This window comes from Rhea pennata, chromosome Z, assembly GCF_028389875.1.
Source record: "Rhea pennata isolate bPtePen1 chromosome Z, bPtePen1.pri, whole genome shotgun sequence".
NCBI lineage: Eukaryota > Metazoa > Chordata > Aves > Rheiformes > Rheidae > Rhea > Rhea pennata.
Window position 1 is genome coordinate 53,009,296 of NC_084702.1, and position 20,092 is coordinate 53,029,387.

Genomic DNA, 20,092 nt, shown 5'->3' on the forward strand with positions numbered 1-20,092 from the left:
TCAGAAAAACAGAAGTTGCACAAAGAGGGGTAGTACTTGAATTTTGTCATAACTTGTGTCTTTGGGAAAGTCCCAGTAGGCATAGTCTACAGTTGTTTAAAATACTGACAGCTCCCTAACACATTAGAGATGACAGAAGCTGGTGGACCTCATGAAATGATCATGTCCAGCCAGCATAAGATATAAGCTGCTAAATTTGAGCTTTGGTAAAGGAGGAGGAAACCTTCAGGTCCTACAACTCTAGTCTCCTAGAACTTTGCTTAATGCAGTCTCAAATCAGACCAAGAGTTTTTGTGTACTCTAGCCATGGAAGATGGCAGTTTACAGCCATGAGTTAGGCTTATGCCTAATTACATTTTTTTTTCATAAGTGTCTACTAACATAATTGAAGACTGCTGTTTAAGCCCTTGTCACATAACTGTGCCACCTTTGCGATATCAGTTCAGTCATAATTAATCACTAGAGAGCTTTACAATCTGTCAGTCATATGGAGCTTGTTCCAGCCTCTCAATTAGAAATGTATATGCTGTCAAGTAATTTATGTATTATCTTTTTCCTTGTATACTGGTAGGGTAGTGAAGTTCTCTACCATTTCAATTAATACGTGTACACTAAAATTTGGGGAAAAAAATTTCTAGAATCAGATGCTATCATAACAAGTACAGTAGTTTCAGGACTACTTTAAAACATGCATTCTCATGTAAGCTTTATATGCAAACTGAATATGAAATGCTACTGTATGCTTAATTTTAATGTGGATTGCTCCTTGAATTCCCTTTTGTGTTACTGTAATTTTTATTATAATTTATCTGAAAGCCTGGTTACTCGCAGGAGAACTCATTTTGAAGAAAGATAATAAGAATGAGGAAAAAAAAAGAAGTAGTACCATATTGAAAATAATATAACATAAGGGATGAAACGCCTTACGGCATTTGTGATGCATTGATATATGTTCAAAGTTTCCCATTTCTGAGAGGAATATGATTAAAATCTAGGGAGATGTCTCGCTCAAGTTTTTATAATAAAACTTGAATTTGTTACTCATATCCTAGTCATTTCTTGTCTTGCAGCACAGATTGCTTCCCTAGCTAACTAAAAAATAATTTTTGGAGTGCACAATGGGCTGATTTTGCAAAACACATCATCTTCTCCTACCTGAAACTCATAAATTCTCCTCTGCCAGCAGATTCATAATAAATACTACTACTGAAGAATCAATGTTAATATCTGTAAGAACCCTGTCACTGTTGATTTTATCTGATTTCTTCTTTACCACAACACTGTAATAATGAAGAGAATCAGGCTTCCAAGACTATGGATCTTGCCATTATAGCTTAATCATCTTAACATCTGTGACTTTTAAAAGTTTTTAGTTCAAATGTGATTTCACACTGTCACCGTGATCTAACATTTGAAGCAGTTACCTACAAATTAAATTAATTTATATATATTTTTTAAATTGGAGGATAAGATCAGTTCACCAAGAGCCCAATTAACTGAAACAGGTATTTGGGCTACATACTTAGGCATGTCCAACTCCACAAGCATTTGAAATCATTAAGTATCTCCCTAGATAGCCTACATATTCCCTGGCACTTACCATTAGCTACACGTCCTGAATTGCCCTTGCACAGAACTTTGTTATAATCCGGAATTAGCAGGCTAGCTCCGTGACACTATCAACAGAACTCTCTAGAGAAGCTCAGAACATTCAATGAAATCAAATGAAATTAATTACAAACTTGACATCACATCATATAGTACCTTCCCTCCCTTCCTCATAAAAGTTTATATTAGAACGCTTGCCTTATGGAGCTTTTGGATGCTAAACTCTGCACACCCTGAGACACTAATTACAACTCCTATTTTCCAGGAGACTGTCCAAAGCCAGCAGTCTTCAATATTGAGAGAAGTCTAAGTTTTCCTATTGGTTGCCTAGAGTTGATGAGAACTACGTGGCATCGAATGGAGAGAGTGTAGAATGTAAGCTAGATGAATCAGATTGGTCTTCACCAGTCTTTCAAGGTACCTACCCTCTGTCCATTAACTCCACAAGAAATTCAGGCAGCAATGTTTGGCAGACGGGACCTAACTTTCCTATGTCCAGACCTAAAGTTGAGGTGAGGTAATTGCTGAAATTAGACACCATAAATGGGGTCAATTGAATTCCAGAAGCTATGCCAAGATGTTACAGACAAGGCTATGAGCTGCCTCAAGAAAAGAACTGCAACTGTGGATCCTGTATTTATGTCTTCCTCTTCTACAACTAAATGCTTAGTTGAAAATGCATAGAGAAATAATATTAAAGAGCAGAGCTAATATCTGGCTTCTTCTTTTCATCATGTATATTAAAGGCAGTCACAATTTGCTCTAGCAGACAATAAAGACTGTGTTACAGGAGACAACATACTTTTGTAAGAATATACAATGGAAGAATAACGTTTGGAGATGTCATACAACGGCAAGTTAACCTACACACAGGTGCACCTTTATGCAGTGTTAGACTTCATTTATGTTCATTTTCTAAATTCCATGCCATATCGACTAAGTCTAACAAGTGGAAAGTTTCCAGACGAAAAGCACTTGTCAGCATGACTTAGCTAAAGAATATATTTAAAAACAGAGAACTCAATTACATTTGGAATGTCTCTGCCCTGCTAAGGACAGCAATTTTAGGTGTGACAAAAATTTTCATGCTGCCAGTTTGGAAGTCCTGATCAAACTCAGCTTTTTAATTCTAAGGTAACAGCACTTAAATAAACACCAGCAGAATGTTTCAAAAGCAAGCACTATCCTTAAATTTTATACAAGAAAATTTGTTGTCCAAGAAAAGTAGACAAGATGTGAAACACAGATACAAGGAGCTATGTTAGATTCAGGAAGAATCAAGTCATTTGAAAGGCTTGCACTGAATCTTCAAAGTTACATAGCCAGCAAAATTTAGGGCTGTTTGCCATGTATAAAAAATGATACTGAACTTTACTGATACAAATGTTTCTCAAATCAGCATTTTCTTTCACTTGCATTTTTTTTCTATCGAATAGCAAGATGTCTTTAGCTGATATATCATGAAGCCTAAATGCTTTTGGAAAACTCTTCTCAAGTACTCATGCGGGTCAACTTTGTTCGTAAAGGTTTGCCACTAATTTTAATAGAAGTAACGGATGTTAAGTTAAGTTAGGTCAACTTTCAAGACATTTGAAAAATCCACTTTAAACACTGTAAAAGTGCAACATTCTGAAATCTACTTTATCCTGTAAACTGTGTACAGAATCACAGAATCATAGAATCAGTAAGGTTGGAAAGGACCTCTGGAGATTATCTAGTCCAACTCCCCTGCTCAGCAGGGTCACCCAGAGCATGTTAGACGGGGTTGCATCCAGGTGGGCCTTGAAGATCTCCAGAGAAGGAGACTCCACAGCCTCTCTGGGCAACCCGTGCCAAGGCTCCGTCACTCTCACAGGGAAGAAATTCCCCCTCACGGTCAGGCAGAACTTCCTGTGCTTCAGTTTCTGCCCATTGCCTCTTGTCCTGTCACACGGGACAACTGAAAAGAGTTTGTCCTCATCCCCTTGACACCCTTCCTTCAGGTACTTGTACACATTGATAAGATCCTCCTTCAGTCTTCTCTTACCCAGGCTGAAGAGGCCCAGCTCTCGCAGCTGTTCCTCATAGGGCAGATGCTCCAGCCCTCTGATCATCCTCGTAGCCCTACGCTGGACTCTCTCCAGTAGCTCCATGTCTGTCTTGTACTGGGGAGCCCAGAACTGGATGCAGTACTTGAGATGAGGCCTCACCGGGTCTGAGTAGAGGGGCAGGATCACCTCCCTCGACCTGCTGGCAACACTCTTCCTAATGCACCCCAGGAGACCATTGGCCTTCTTGGCCACAAGGGCACATTGGTGGCTCATGGTCAGCTTGTCATCCACCAGCACTCCCAGGTTCCTCTCTGCAGAGCTGCTCTCCAGCAGGTCAGCCCCCAGCTTGTACTGGTGCCTAGGGTTACTCCTCCCTAGGTGCAGAACGCTGCACTTGCAGCGTTGAGTTGCAGAGTTGAACCTCATGAGGCCAGGCAAATGATAACACGAAGATTTAACCATCAATACAACATATGTTATCACATTCACATATCACATATGGCTTATCTATGACTTGGCTCTGCAAAGGGATCTTAGCAATGTAAAGGTCAGAGCTAATGAGGAAGTGACTTATATCCTCGTAGCTTAACAAAAGAAGAACAGGTAAGGACCAGAGGAGACCTTTGAACTGGGAATGGTTTTGCAAGAAATTGTGAAAGAGAGGAGCAGTTAGCTAATGCTTTCTTACGGTGCCATTAAACACCTTGCCTTTTTTGTAAATCTAGTCTAAGAAAGCATTCTAATAGCATTAGAAATATCTCAACCTGCCAAAAGATTTCATTAGACCAAAAGATTTCATTAGAAACCTTGTGAACTCAGGATTATTGTCCTTGGCAACATTCTGCACTGAGTTACACTGAATTAATACTCTAATAAACATCCCTATTTCTGTCCTAAGACATGGTAATTGATGCAATATTATCTAGAGCAGAAATAGCATACATGTAAGTCAGGCAGACAGAAGACCATGGATACATATATCTCAAATGTCATGCTGGATAGGAGAAAGCAGGAAGACAAGTGGAAGACTGAGAGGTCTTAAGCAGCACAACATTAAGTTTGGCAATACTGAATGTTCTTCCACATCACTACAATTCCTCCAGCTCTTAAAATCCCATCCCCACTTTTGACAATATCTTGAGACCCGCCTCATTTTTCTAACTCTCCTGCAATATACTTAAATGCTCCTAACTTCTTCACCTTTCTACTAAAAAACAATCATTACTTCTCCACTTCAAATATCCTCTATTTTCTTCTGTGGTCAGGTAACATTTCAGAACCTGATAATTTTAATTAGCACATGCTAAATTTCTCAAAATGGAAACAATGGACAAATCTATGCTTTTGCTGAGTTAACTGAAGCCTTTCCTATGAAACAGATATACTAAAACATAAACCAAATTGCTTACAACCTTTCTCTAGACTTTCTTAATGACCCTCTCACAAGTTATCTTCTCAGGGTAACTTTTGTTCTCTGTGCTTTCTATAAAAAATATAAGGCTAAATGTACTGTTTTTTTTTTATTTAAAAGGGTCCTTTGATGCAAAATTACCTTTTACCATATATATGGTAAATAAATGGTATATAAATAAAATTTTTTACCATATAAATGGTAAAAAAACAACAAAACATTCATTTTTCTATATTCTTCAAGAGTGTATTATTCAGCTTTTTAAGAAGAAGCATACTATAGTTCTCACCTATTTCTAGAATGGAATTACACTAAGAAAACAGTAGTTTTTACATGCACATTTGGTCCTTTCCCTCAATTTTAATTGTTATTAGTGCGATGTTTCTAAAGATACAGAATGAAATCTTGACCCTGCCTAAGTCAATGGCTAGACTATTGTCAGATTTGAATTCACTCTTAAAATTGATGTCCATTGAATTGTTGAGATCACTTTGAAAAGCACCTTTTATTATAGCTCGCCTCTGATATTTAATGTGTACTACAACACAGACTCCCTTTTTTCCTCATCCTGGAATTTATACTGAATATTTTCCTTCAGTTTTGCCTTAAGCATTGTAATAGTAGATTATTTTGTTAGCAATCTGAAGAAAATACAAGCATGTAATTACTTCTGTTAGTACTTTTTCCTTTCCAAATTAATGTTTTTATGTGCAAGTTTGAATGGTACAATAGCTACATGAAGATTCTTGTGAATAGTTTGACTGCTGAAAAAAATCAGGGATTTCCTTAAGTGTTATTAAATATTCAAGAGAGTCTTCTGGCAGTATTCTATGTAAACAAGGATTATATTAATCTAATTATGTTCCTTCTGCAGCTTCCAATAAACTCTTATCTTCAAGGTGATAGAAAAGGTTGTTAAATTATTGCAATTGAGACATTATGTGTAATTTGTTCAACTCTTTTTCTTATCTTACAAGATTTTAGACAGACACAAAAACGTGCTATATGCACTCCCACTGATGGGAGAACTCGTCAGAAAGGATACTGATCACTGTCATCCTGATACAAGTTGACAGAAACAAATGCATCTTCCCAAAAGATCACAGAAATGTATTTGCTCATATTGTATGGACTGATCATACTGTATAAATTTATGGGGTTTTTTTTATCCATACGAAATGGATTTGGAGACTTTCAAAATAATATTGAAAATAATGGAATGACATAGGTGTTCAGGTGCTTAATGTACTGCTTTGGAAAAACATGTATGTGAGTATATAAACCATGTATACCAAGACAAAACACAAAACCAGTGCTTCTTACCATGCTCCCTGTCATCTACCTGCTCAGTAATGTGTCAGATGTCATTTCTCACCCTTTTCTATACTCCTCTCTAGGCCTTTCTTTGTTCCTTCTCCAAGTCATTCTGAAAGATGAGTTTGTTTTGTGAGGCAGAAGGTATAAGGATTAAAACACAATTCAATACACATCCTAATACTTAACGTCCAATTCCCATTCATCTTTCTAGGCTTTGGCACTAAATTGTAAGTGCTCTGGAACAGAAAATATCTTCATATCCGTACCTTGCTCAGTTTCCACAACATCTTTGGCAACTATGAAACAGTAAATCTAATGAATCTGACATAAAAAGACATAAAAGAGATGGATAGAAACCCACAGTAAATGTTTTACTAAGTCTACTTTATACTTAACATTATATATAGGCACTTAGGGTGGTATATACATGATCTGGGAGGTCATATAAGTCTCTGATACAATTTTTTCCTACTGGCTGTCTCTAAGTCTTCACAAACAACAGTAACCAGTGAAATTCAGCAGGTGAAAACAAGTAGGCCATATAAACATGGCCTTCACACCTTAAGAAATGAAGTCATTATTGGACAGATAAATAGCATGGGCACAGTTCTGTGGCTTTTTTATACCAAGGATTAATCACTTATTTTAGCAAGAAGAAACTGAAAAGTGCTGTCAGTTCTAAATGGTAGCTTTTTGGCCCTGCTGTAGGGGCCAAAAGGAGTTTTTTTGTTTGGTTGGTTGGGGTTTTTTGGATAATCGATTATTAAAAAGTTAAGTAAAGAAATAGGACAAATACAAATTCAACTAAAAAGATTAATAGCTTCATCTAATGAATGCCACTTTCAAGGAGCGATCTGACACTGAGCAGGAGCTGGGAAATCATATGACTGGAACAGAAATGCTTGCAAGTGTTCGTAAACTCATTTCTTGAATCCTATGTTTTAGAATTTTTGTGTATGGGATTTTGTTCAGAATGTTTCCTGGAGTCCTTAATGAGTTAGAAGTTTACTGGTCTTCACAGATAGCCGTGCTGTTTGGATTCCTCCAATTTAATCCCTCAAGAAGACATACCTTACGATCAATCTAACGAACAACCAAAACAGGTATTGGAAGCAGCTTTATCTCCTTGATATAGCCAAGCTTTAAGTCCCAAATTACTCCAAGCTGTCTATCTTTGATAACAGGACTGAGCCAGCAGAACACAGTTGTGCAAGTTTTCCACCAGCCTAGTCCTGACCTCCTGCCAGTGAGTATAATCAAATCTTCTATGTTTCCTTCTGTTAGAAGCAATGTGAAAGTAATTCTGCCTGAGTAGCTGGTTTAAGAAATATAGGTTTAATCACTATCATCATCAAGAACCCTTTACAAAAGTCTTCATAAAAATACGGCACGTTTTCTGTGGTATACACATTGCAAGCATGTACAAGGGATTTCAAATATTGCCTTCTTAGCTGTTCTTAATGCAAATTCCTTCTTTTTTTCCTTCCCACCCTTCCCCCTAAAGGACTGAAAATATTGCAGCTTGGTCTACATCAAAAACCACCAAATATTGCAATTCTGCCAGTTAGCTCAACTACACAAAGTCTCCCCTCTTTCTTACTTTCATTTACCCCTGAGGAGCAATTCTTTTGCCTCCCACATTAAAATACCCCAGCAAGGAGCACAGGTTTTAACCAAGCTAATTCATAGTACTATAAATTACACTGTACCAACCTACAAGCTTCATAAAAGAGGCTTAACATTCAAAATTTAGTATAAATGAAAACTTCATTCCTACATAAAAACTTTGTTACAAAGACGCAGGAAAAAGAAGCACCAAAATTTACTGGAAAGGAGATAGCAGAAGGTACTATTTCTGTTTTTTAAGCTATCCTGCTACAGTCTCATAGTTACCAGTTTTATTGAAATATGCACCAGATTTGTCACAGCAATAAAATCCTGCTCCAAAGAATAAGCCCTGGGAAAACAATGACTACAGTCCTGGCAGTCTTGCTCAGTAGTAACTTCTCTATCAGCAATCAATTATTAGACTATTATTAGTGTCAAAATTGGGTGAGAGGCACTACAAACCAAATAGAGTGGCTTTGCTCAGGAGAAATTGCAACCTCAGAGGTCAGCAAGAAAATATTAATTCTGCCATGCCCTAGGCATCTAGCCTTCATATTTTCCCATCTTCCTCTTGGGAGTAGGGAGAAATGGTGCTGTGGATACCATACCTTGTATTCAGCATGCAAACAAATCATCCTTTCTCATTTGGATCATAGAAGCCTTTCTGATTATCTACCACTCATTTTAAACAAAGGAACTTGCTGAATAGAAAGCCAAGGTGCCACCAAGAAGCATCTTCAAACCAAAAGCAATTGTACTGTCGTGCATTTATTTCTGCCTTATTCATTCCATTTGAATTCGGAATGATTTTCACTTTTTTGCATCTATATTTTTATGCATTTTAATCAAAGGATCTTATTTTTCCTTTTGACTATCCCCTATTTTTGTACAGCCACATGGAATCTAATTTCACTTGGTTAAATCTTTGCTGAAAAGAATTACTTCATATGTGAGACTAATACTGATCTCTATGTGAAACCATCTGAGAATGCCAAATTCCAAGATAAACTTATGTTTTTGCTACCTGAATCGTAGGTGGTGGCAAACCACATTTTAAATAAACCTTGTGCTGGAATTAAAAAATGTGAACCACAAGCAATAAATTAAATAAATACAGAGAGACGATCCCAAGAGGACTCCTGACACACCACAGGCTCTAAGTGCTTTCAAAGGGGTAGAAGGTTATCAAAAGAAAGGCTGTGTAACTTCTTGCAATATGGCAGTACAGCTAGTATCTTTTTTCAAATAAAAGCTATTTAGAATTTAAAAATCTTTGGATGGTACGTAAAGAAGGGAAGTTGAGAAAAGCACATTTATTAACAATATATATAAAAAAACTAAAAACTATACAGCTGATACTATAAACAATTATATGCGTGACTAACTAATCAGATCATCAGTATCCTCAAGTCGAGAACAGTGTACATGAGGACCGTGGCAATCATACTTCAAAATTCAAAGTAATATTGCTATTCTCTCTTTGGCCTCTCTTGGTGGAGCAGCTGATTGCAGTGTAGATAACACAAAATATCCCATTGCAGCTTGTGATGCTTCCAAATACCTACTTAGGATTTTGTCAAGTCTCAGATAACTGTTAGATTCCTAGACTCATTTTGCAACCAAGGGAACATAGTGCCCTCAGTTTGCCACCTGCAAAATCTGAATGAATATGATTTTTTAACGTCATATAAATGCTTCCAAGGTTTCCTAAATACATGTTGAACATCTGGTGCTCTCTGAAGAAGTAGTATTCATATGTAAAATAAGAAAAAATTAAAATCCTTGTGGCAAAGATCCTTTCAAATTCAGTGGGGCTATGGTTGTTACATCAAAATATTTCAGTAAAACCAAACATATTGATGTTAGGGGGAAGCATCCCTTTTCTTCAAGTTACATATAGGTCTGATTCTGACAGTCAGCCCATTTTATCAGTCAGCGGAAGAAGGATCAGGCAGTAGTCAGATTTGAATAGAAAAAAAAAGAAAAAAAGAAATCTGACACTAACATCTGCAGCTGCTGTAAATATGCAAAACTAGACATGTACATATGAAAGTTCTAATATGCAGAATACCTAAAAAGACAGAGTCAAGTGTTTTCCACTTGGTTGGAAAAGGCTAGTAAAATACCATCCACTATATCCTAGTCAATTGAATTAAAAGTATTTCTTAGCATTTGCTTCTCAGAATTATGAAGTATTTTCTCTGTAATAATGTTTTTTGGTTGTGTCTACTCTTATCTCCAGAGGAAGCCAGCATACTTATATCCGTAATAAGGTTTTTGCTGTATTTAAGATGCTTTTTCCCAAACCACTTCTGTGATTATCATACCTTAAATCATTCAATCAGATTATAGTACTAGTTGCTTTCTGCAACTCTTCAACAGAAAAAATGACAACCATTATATGGCAGACGGAGTGAATTACATTTTGAAACATACAAAATAACATTAAGAAATTTTGAGTCTTATCCAGGAAAGTCTTCCTCCTAGGATAAACCAATATGTGGATGAAGGCCATAGAATTAGTCCTTTATTAGTAAGAAATAACAGACAGACAAAAAAAAAAAAAAAAAAAAAAAAAAAAAAAAACACCGTACTCTGTGACCATAGTTTAAATAAACTACTTAAAGCATTCTATATTCAATAAAGACTGTTTAAATTTTAAAATCTTTTTTTTTCCTCTGTCTTCAGTATGTGTTGTCTGCTCTGAAATAGGTTCTAATATTTTTGAATAAAATTATTATAGAAATATATGATTATTTATAGGCTCAGGTTGACAGACCTTACACTTAAGTTTCCCTATTGCATGTGTATCCTACATAGTAGTGTTATTCGTATGTGGCTCCCTCAGAGATTTGAGTAATACATTAATAAGCACAATTTCTAAATATCCATTGGGATTACTCTTAACATTTTTTTCTCAGTATAAAATACAAATTATAAAAAGCAGAATTTGTATCTTAACTTGCTTTCCATATTCTTGGCTGACAAATTATATCTGATTTGCACCTTAGGAAACTGCCAGATATTAAGTTACAGTTAAGGCTTCACAAATAACATCACAGTTACCGTAACTAAAACGATTTTATTTTACTTACTGACTCCATCATGTAATGAATATTAAGAACCATCCTTTGTCAAATTTTAAAAATGTGTAAATGATGAGCCACAATTTGACTGTTATCAACTTTAAGTAACATCTGTTTGCTTAAAGAAGCATTGGGCTTTTATTGTATATCTCAGATTGGAGGGAAAAAAAAAAAAAAACCCTACTATAGAGCCAGATAAATCTGAATCTTGGTACTTCGCTGACCAATTAATTATGCTGAATTTTTACTTTCTCCTAAAGAACATAATTTTCTCAGCAAATGATTATACAGATTATTTAACCAAATCTTGTTCCACAAATCCTAGCTCAGTTCTTTACAGATCTCACATCTATCTATACTACTTTTGCTTAGCTTAATATATCCAAATCACATTTGTAAGTTTCTATTAAAAAGCTGATTTAATCCTTGAATAAACTGACAAAGTAATATTTGGTGTCTATACGGATAAATGTAATTCAACTCCTTTCACTGCCATCTCACCTCCCCACAATGCATGAGAAAGGCAGTACTCCTTTTGCTCTAATTTCTATGTTAAATAGTTTTTTATTTGCATTCTTTTCAGTATTCTTGCTCATATCTAAGAATTTATTTTCATTCCAAAGGGCTTGAGTATTGCTATATAAATAGTCTCAAAATCCATAAATCTAAACTATATGGGGAAATGGAATCCTTTCATTTTTCATGACTCCTTGTTTAATTAAGATGCTCTTAACTTTAACTATAAATGATACCTTCTTACCATATTTTAAAATCTTAGGAGAAACAAAGAAAACAGGTTGAATACATATGATTGCAGATTAAGGTTTACATTGAAGTAAACCTTCATGACACAAATTAAGATATTATTCCTATTATGCGAGAACAGTGGCTATGCTGAAAAATCCTACAGTATTTTCAAGAAAATCTGAAATACATTGCTAACCTTCAGGTCCTCATTTCTGCTTCAGAAAGCAAAAAAGTAAAGAGAAACTTTTAGAAGAACTCAGTCAATAAAGAGGTATTGTTTTTCTTTTGATTTAGCGTCTTTCATCAATTGACTTACAATGCAGCAGCATAAAGCCAACGTTATGCACTTGATGTGTGTGGTTCATAACTGCTCTTTCATTGCCTGGCAAACGTGAAGCAAGGACTGACAACGTCTGCAAAACTTGCAAATGGAAAACACCACTAAATACTCTTCAGTGTGTTAAAGCAAGAACCATGGGATATAGTTTTATGAGATAGCACCTTAAAATACACACACTGGTAGTAAGTAAAGAGTCAGATCTTCCTGCAGGTCTGTGCAGGAGAGCTCTATGGTAAGCATTCAGTCATGCATTTGCAAAGATGATCACAATCTGTCATTTGATCTTATTGCCAAACAGAAAAGCATAATGTGCTTCCAAGGGTCATACATCCATATTTGTGATGGAGCATTTCCAACAAGTGAAGGGATTTCTAGGTTAACCTTTTTCCCAATAGCAGGCTGGGGTAATTTGCTTGGATTACTTTTTTCTTTTTGTTAAGTGACACAATATTGGAAAATATTTTGGGCAGGACACCCAATGTACATGTACCATCTGCCTAAGATAAAGCCTTTTGCACTGCGCAGGATCTAGCCTTCAGCCAGCAAAAATTACTGAATAAATTTCATAAAATCAGACTTGTAATACTGATTTTATGTTTTTCTATCTATAACTGACAGATTGAAAAGAAATAAAAATTATTAGCCAAGAAAATTAACTGAAAGCTTGATCAGCAGTGGGCAAAAGTCTCCAGATGAAGTTCAGAAAGCAAGAAGGGAGCAAGGATAACTGATAAAAATCATCAATGAAATGGAAGTCATTTATTTTGCTTTTGTAATTTTTCAGCTAACTAAGCAGATCTAGTATCTTCCTCTCTGAGCAAGCAATTAGCACGACCACTGTATTTTTAATTAAAGGACTCAAAAACATATTCCAGCATCAGGAGATATCACTTTGATTTCTAAACTCATTTGGGGATCACAGAGAAGCATATGGATCTTTCATTCTCAGGTACATCATCACACTACTGGAAGGCAAGCGACATGTCAAATGCTGTGACCTGCACTGCAAAGCAGTTGTTTGCAATACCATTCATGTACTTGATTCAAGAGAAGAACAGAGAGAAAGACAGACAGAATGGAAGTTCGGTATGGGAGGTATTAGAATATTACTAATTACGATAAAGCCAAGAAAAAGAATCAGTGTCCAGATTCAGGGATACTAGAGCTCTAACTTGGTTCCTTAGCTATAACAGAAACACTTTGCACCGTATGAAAAAAAAATCTAATGTTTTGTATTTTTCAAGAATTTGCCTCACTCCCAGGAATTAAAACAAAAACATCAAGATCATCCTAGGCCTCATCTTGGGCACAGGACTTGGATGTTCATACACTGAAGATGACTCAGTCTAAGCCCTGTTGCATTCCTATTTCCAGAGAAACACTTTCTTACTCCAATTCAGTAAGTTTTTCTTGCATGATCAATACTAAAGGCAGTAAAATCATATTTCAGACAAATATTGCTATTCTCTCAAAACAAAACTGTCTGACTACATACATTGGCAATGGGATTGTTCATTGTTGTATACTGGACTCTAAAAGAGGAGTAGAATGGGACTTTTTTGTAGACAGTTCTCAAAAATAGTTACTTCTTTTAATAATAAAACAGGACTGTAAATCTAAAAATTCAAGCTGCCATTAAGTCACAATCATCTATGTCAAAATAAGATATTTTTCTTACTGAGTTAAACAGAAATCCTTGCTAATCACAGGAAATGTCTTTGCAGTCTACTTATGTCCATAGCTGTTTAGACAGTTTGTTATGTATTGAATATCACAGATAAAAGGCAGAAATTAATATTTTCAAAAAACATTTACCATACGCTTTGAAACAAGATCTACTTTTGAAGAAAATGCCACCAATCATATTGCAGCCCTGAGGTAATTCTGTTAATTATTTAGCCCCTCAAAGATCATGTGAAAATATCCAAAAGTCAAGACAGAGATGCTTACACAGAAAAAAAAAGAAAAAAAAAAAGACTTAAGTGTTATAAATTCTGACCTCTTGTTTTTAAGGGAGAATTCCATTTTCTCCCCAGTGATCATATTTCAAAAGAAATCAGTATGAGCTTTAACCCATCCTTGGTCTATTAAAAATGGTATTGCGAATTTTAACTTTTATTTCAGAATTATCACAAGATATCCTCATTTCTCCCCAGATCTAGAAAAGTTGCAACTCTCACATCATTGGGTAAATGCATACAACATCCAGAGTGAAAAGTAAATAAGTAGTGACTACTCTTTTAAGTAACGTTCGTCAAAAAAGGCATTAAGTGATGCCATCATGCCTTCCAAAATATATTTTTCAATTAAGCTAAGAAAGAGTGCAGAACAAGAGAGAAAGAGATCAATACAGAAATACATGAACAGTTATCATGCGAAAAGGGGACATTTTTAGCTATTGGTTTGGGGAGTTTTTTTCTGAATCCTAATTTACCCAAATCTTCAGAAACCTAATATTATCATTTGTTGTGACAACAACTTAATTCATGCTCTGCATCTTAGTTTGGTACTTCCTACAGATGCATCCTTTTCTGCCTGCAGGGTAATATGGTAATTTACAGAATACGGTTATAGGCTTCAATCTATTTGCTTAAACTAGCTCAATTCACTTAAAGGAAAGACTTTTACTACTATCACTTTAAAGATGTATTAGCATCAGTAACTCCTTGGGCCTAACTTTAGATAATCGTTCACACTTGTTCAAAGGTCGGTAAAATTCCTATAAATCACTGTATATGAAATGTTTCACAGCAGAACTCAGATACTCTGAAATACTTAGAAGCTGCACAAGAAAACACAAAAAAGAAACAAACGCATAACCTTCCAACATGTGTAGGTATAACAACACTCAAATATATTTGAAAATTACTTACTTTTCCTTCACTGGTAGTTCTGTCTCATAAGCTGCCACTTTAGCTCCTGTTCCCGCAGGCTTTGCTATCCTTTGCCTTCGCTTTCGCGTCGGAGCGGCATCAATGATGTCTGGGCTACTCAGCATGGAGTCCCTTTGTTCAGCTGCTGCCAGAAGGAAAAGGACCAAAGTTGAAGAGAACATGGAAGTATTACAAGCTATTTCTTTCTATATATTTTTTTTATTATTCTTATAAAACCTCCCCCTATGCTAGAAGGATGGATTCAGACTTGATAGCAATTGCTGTCTTGCAGTAAAACAAACAGAAGGATGATACAAAGTGAAATTCGAACAGACTAAATTTAATCTCCCTTGATCTCTCTCTGCAGTCAGATGAGAGTAAGAAGAATTTTCAGATGTTCTGTGAAAGACCAGAAATTTCCTGAAGGTCTCCTGATTGCTTCTTGTAGACTCTCTAGTAACTGGACAGGCAGCCTACAGAGCCTCGTTTCACCTAGTCTTTGTAATCTACAAAATAATTGACAGAGATGGGCACACAGCACAGGAAAAAGGAGCTCAAGAGTTGCAATTCTGCTTATGGCATAGCTTTATTCAGACCCTCAGTCTGTAGTATGAGCAACAACATAAATCCGGAACAAAAAGGACTTGTATGATTTTCAATTTTTGTAAGGAAAAAAAACCCTTGTGAGAAGCTTATTTACTGTGGTCAGGTACAGGATTTTGTCATGTAAACCTGCTACTACCAGGCCATAAAACCTCAGGAGCTCTGCTGGAGGCTCCCTGAAGACATTGGCTGGAGAGGGATGGGAAGCCCCATGGCTGTTCACAGAGGCAAAGCACCCTCTGGCTGGAGCAAACCACTGCATGGAAAGGGAGAACGTCAGCTCCCTGTTCTCCCCGTGCGACAGAGGACCCTGTTTCCACGGCAGCTTTCTTACTTGACAGCAAATCTCCCAGATGCTGAAGAGTAGCTGCAGTCTCAAAAGGAAGATGTACAGAATCCCTGACTTCTTGCAACCTCAAACTGGACGGCAAGTGCTTCTATTCTCTCCACTCCCTGTGATACATAAACTGTACCCAGATTCATTCACCTACAATTTTCAGCAATAAACTCAATTCAGCAAGTCATCATGAAAATTCATAGAAGATGTGTTGTCTACATTTAAAAAAAACAATCTTCTGTCTGCTTTCACAGTTATCTAATTATTCAAAGCTTGTATGTCAAGATGGTCAGAGCCTTCCTTAAGCTAAAATCCTCTCTTCCTTACTATTGCTATACATACAGAAGATATGTAGATACTTTCATGCCAGCTATCAGTATTCTGCAGTATGCTTTTACTTGACGTGCCTGCTTTAAAAATAAAATCTTTAATCACTTTGAATATTTAAGATAACGATATGCAGAATAGCACACATTTCAACTGAAATATATTAAATAACGATGTGGTGACTGAGGCTGATGCTATTATGGTAACTTCTCAGACTACTACCTTCCATGCATTTGAGGAAGGTTTAATCTGTACATGGATGAAAGGTAGCATAATCTGAAATTCAACACTGAAGATTTTCACATGAAAGTAAATAATGGATCCTATTTCTTCATTCCTTTCAATTTTTTTTATCCATCTTTACAAAACGGAAATAGGAAGAAAATATGCAACTCACAAGTAATATTTTAATTTGTTCTCAAGAAACATGTTTCTGATTTAGAAAGCCATTAAATTAAGCGTACAAGCACAGGCTCCTGACAGCCAACTACTGCTTTCAGTTAAGCATATATTTAAATATCAGAACTCTCCTAGCTTATAACAGAACGCACTATACTACATTAGGGATTTACAGATCTTTGCAGGTTGACAATAGGTATTAGCTGACATGTTTCCAAGTCATAAGCTAATTAACAAGTTTCAAAGTCCAACACAGACAAGGTACACTGCCTGTAATAGATGTTGAAAAGGGCTAAGTTACAGCCTAACTTCCATACTAAACTTTAACTAGCTCTGTATACTTTTCCAGTGCTAAATGTGGAAAACACGTCAACTGTTAATTACTGTTTACTGATGACACATTCAAAGTAGTATACCTAGCACTTACATGAATACCGTTCAGTATATATATTTCATATCGCTTCTTAAAGGTAGCTCTTTCTTAATACATAAAATAAAATAATACAGCAACAAACTTGAGCAATTTCATTATCACAGTTCTTATCTTTGCTTGCTGCCATTCTCCTCTCACACTGCTCTTGCCAAAAAGTAGCTCCAAAGGTTAACTGCTGCAACAATAACACAATGCTGCTGCTAAATAACATCTCTGTGTTTCCACTCGTCTAACATATAATGGCTCTCCTTAGACAGGAGCTCACGCTCAGCACTGCTTAACGTTTAGATGCAAACCCTTGTTCATCTTCCACAACGGTCCCATTGATGCTTATGTGAGAAAACGGAAAAGAAATGTTAACCTTTGTAGCATACTGCATTTATGTCTAACCTCAGGCTGCAAAACAGTCTCAGTTTTGTACTAAACATTTCAGTCTACTCTTTCCCACAAAATCAAATTTTGGTCTTACAATCTGTTAAAGCAAAGCAGAATAAAAGATATTCACCTAAATGATTCAAGTTAACTTCTGCAGTAAAACTGAGGATTTCCATTGTGAGAAAATTACTTTTAATGATACCAAGAAGAAGGCTCCTCATTCAGATAATACAAAATGTGATCTTATGACGAGCAGTAGTAGTCTGTTTCACATATAATAGTAGATCACCACAGATTGGTTTTTTAATTCATACTACATCTAAGGTTAGACCTATGAATGAAAAGATGACAAACGTTTGAAGCTCGAAGTATCAAGCATCACCCACTAATGAATCCCATTAACAGATTTACTTACAGTTTTGACTAAAAAACAAACAAAGCTTAAGTAAAATAATATTCATTGCTTCAGACGTAAGCACATGAAATGATGAGATAGTCTTGAATATAAAACTAGTTTTTCATTCTGAAAATTCCTTCTCTTCCCTCTAAATTTAATTAACATTTCAAGAAGTTTCTTCTCGTAAAAATGTTTCTTGTTTTTATATTATTGACTATTATGCATTTTAGAAAAATATTAGGAATTTAAATATAGAAAAGAGTGCTGTATGAAGAAAGCCAATTAATAAATCCCTTAAAACAACAAGTGTTGATCAACTAAAGGAAGCGTTCCCAATACACAACATACCTTCTGCAGGTAATAAGACTGATAAGAGAGCAAGGCGGAGAAACATAGTTCAAGTGTTAAAAGCATATTGTGCTAAAATGATTAAAGATTTTAAATATAAACTTTTGATTGCCTATTTATTCTTTTGAAAAATGATACTGTTTGGTGGATAGACTAAATTAAAATTAAATTAAAAGCACTGTATACTGCAGAGAAGAATTTAAGGTGAAACTTAAATATCTTTATTTGTTTTGGAAGAGTCAGAATGAAAATAAATCAATAGAATCTTATAAAGTTGGGAAAGGGAAATAAAAGACACCTCTCCACCAATACAGAAAAAATGCTAGGACCCATTCTGAGTCTGAGGACAGTTGGTATACACCACCTCACAGCCAGTGGTTAAATTCTCCTTCTTCCCAAAATACCACCGTTTCTTCCAAATGGTTTGTTGGGAAGAGTCTCTGTGCAGCCAGGCTCTGCCGGAGGAGCTGCCTGGTTGCGGCTGGTGTGGAGCAAGATCATGTCTTCACAGCATCAATCCAACAACATCAGGGACACGCTAATGGTGAAACCGTGGGGATTAAGTGCCCAAGTGCCACCACCGGAGTGCCCGTGCCCTGCCATTACCTGGTTCACGAACGCAGGCATTGCCGGGCACACTGTCGTCGCAAAATCTTGTCACTCCGTAGGAGCAACACGGGCGGAGGATGAGTGAGGCGAGGGGCACAAGACACCCATGGGCACTCACTCGCCAGCCTTTGCCCGGTTTGCTAAAATGGATGCTTAACAGAAGCCGTGTCAGTAAATTTACATTCAGCAACAAAGTATCAGTGATCTTCAACATTCAGAGAAAACAACAAAGAATCTAAAGAACAAGAAATGTGAAGTGAGGGACACCTTCTGACTTTTCCCAGTTTAATAAAAGAATTAGAACTAGGTTAAATACATTGTTTTTGCAGAACTAAGAGAAGAGACTGAGAAAAGAGCGCATATCTGACATCAGAATGAGATTTTAAAAACATTCTTTATATACGTGTGTGTGTGTGTGTGTGTGTGTGTGTGTATAAAGGACATCATAAGTTATATGTCCGTGTGTATATATACACATATATATGTAACACTCTGCTATAATGTCCTTTCAGACTAAGCTTGTACTTTTTTGCTGTAAAAAAGACATCTGGATTAAGAACAGTCCAGCTATTCTTAAGCACAGCACAAGCCGTGGATACACTGTGATCCCTGAAAACTACAGACAATTAAAATTTAAATTATGTAACTTGGTTGTAGATGGACACTCCAGATGTACTTTAAAATATTTATCACCTCTCAGACTTCTGCACTACTTTAGTTGAAAAAAGTCAATTGTTAAAAAAAAAAAAAAAAAACAACTCTGAATTCCTCATACTCACCCTGCAATTTGAAAAAAATAAAACTTCTTTCTTTGTACATCATCACCTGTAATGAAAATTCTACAGCTACAACTTGTATACTTGTTAATAACAGTGCTGCTGTTACATGACAGAATAGACTCTAGATCCTTTTCTGACCAAAGCTCTACTGTCATAGAAGGACTAAACAGTACTAAAAGCTCAGCTTTGCCATAAAACACATACACAGTGTAAAGCAAACAAAATTTGAGTAGAAATGTTCAAACAGTTTGTTTTCCTACAATGACCTAACCACATGCGCAGAAAATATACTCTGAACGTCTATATTTCTAAAGGCTGAAGTGCCAACAAAAAAATTAGTATATGATGAGATTTTACACACAAGAAACAGTCATAGACAACTTTTCCTTTCCCATGCTTGAATGCATAATATTAAGATGTAACTAAGGCCATTCAAATCTGAAAATTAAATTTAATTAATTCATG

The 20,092-nt window shown here is 36.0% G+C and overlaps 1 protein-coding gene across 3 annotated transcripts in view; it reads right to left on the reverse strand.

Annotated features, from left to right (window-relative positions):
• The window catches only part of XRCC4 (X-ray repair cross complementing 4), a 187,311-nt gene that overhangs the window by 47,938 nt on the left and 119,281 nt on the right, over positions 1-20,092 (reverse strand). For all 3 annotated transcript variants that reach the window (XM_062599841.1, XM_062599842.1, XM_062599843.1), the window contains exon 7: positions 15,021-15,165. In XM_062599841.1, coding sequence (XP_062455825.1) covers positions 15,021-15,165 — 145 coding nt within the window. The remainder of the gene's footprint in view (positions 1-15,020; positions 15,166-20,092) is intronic.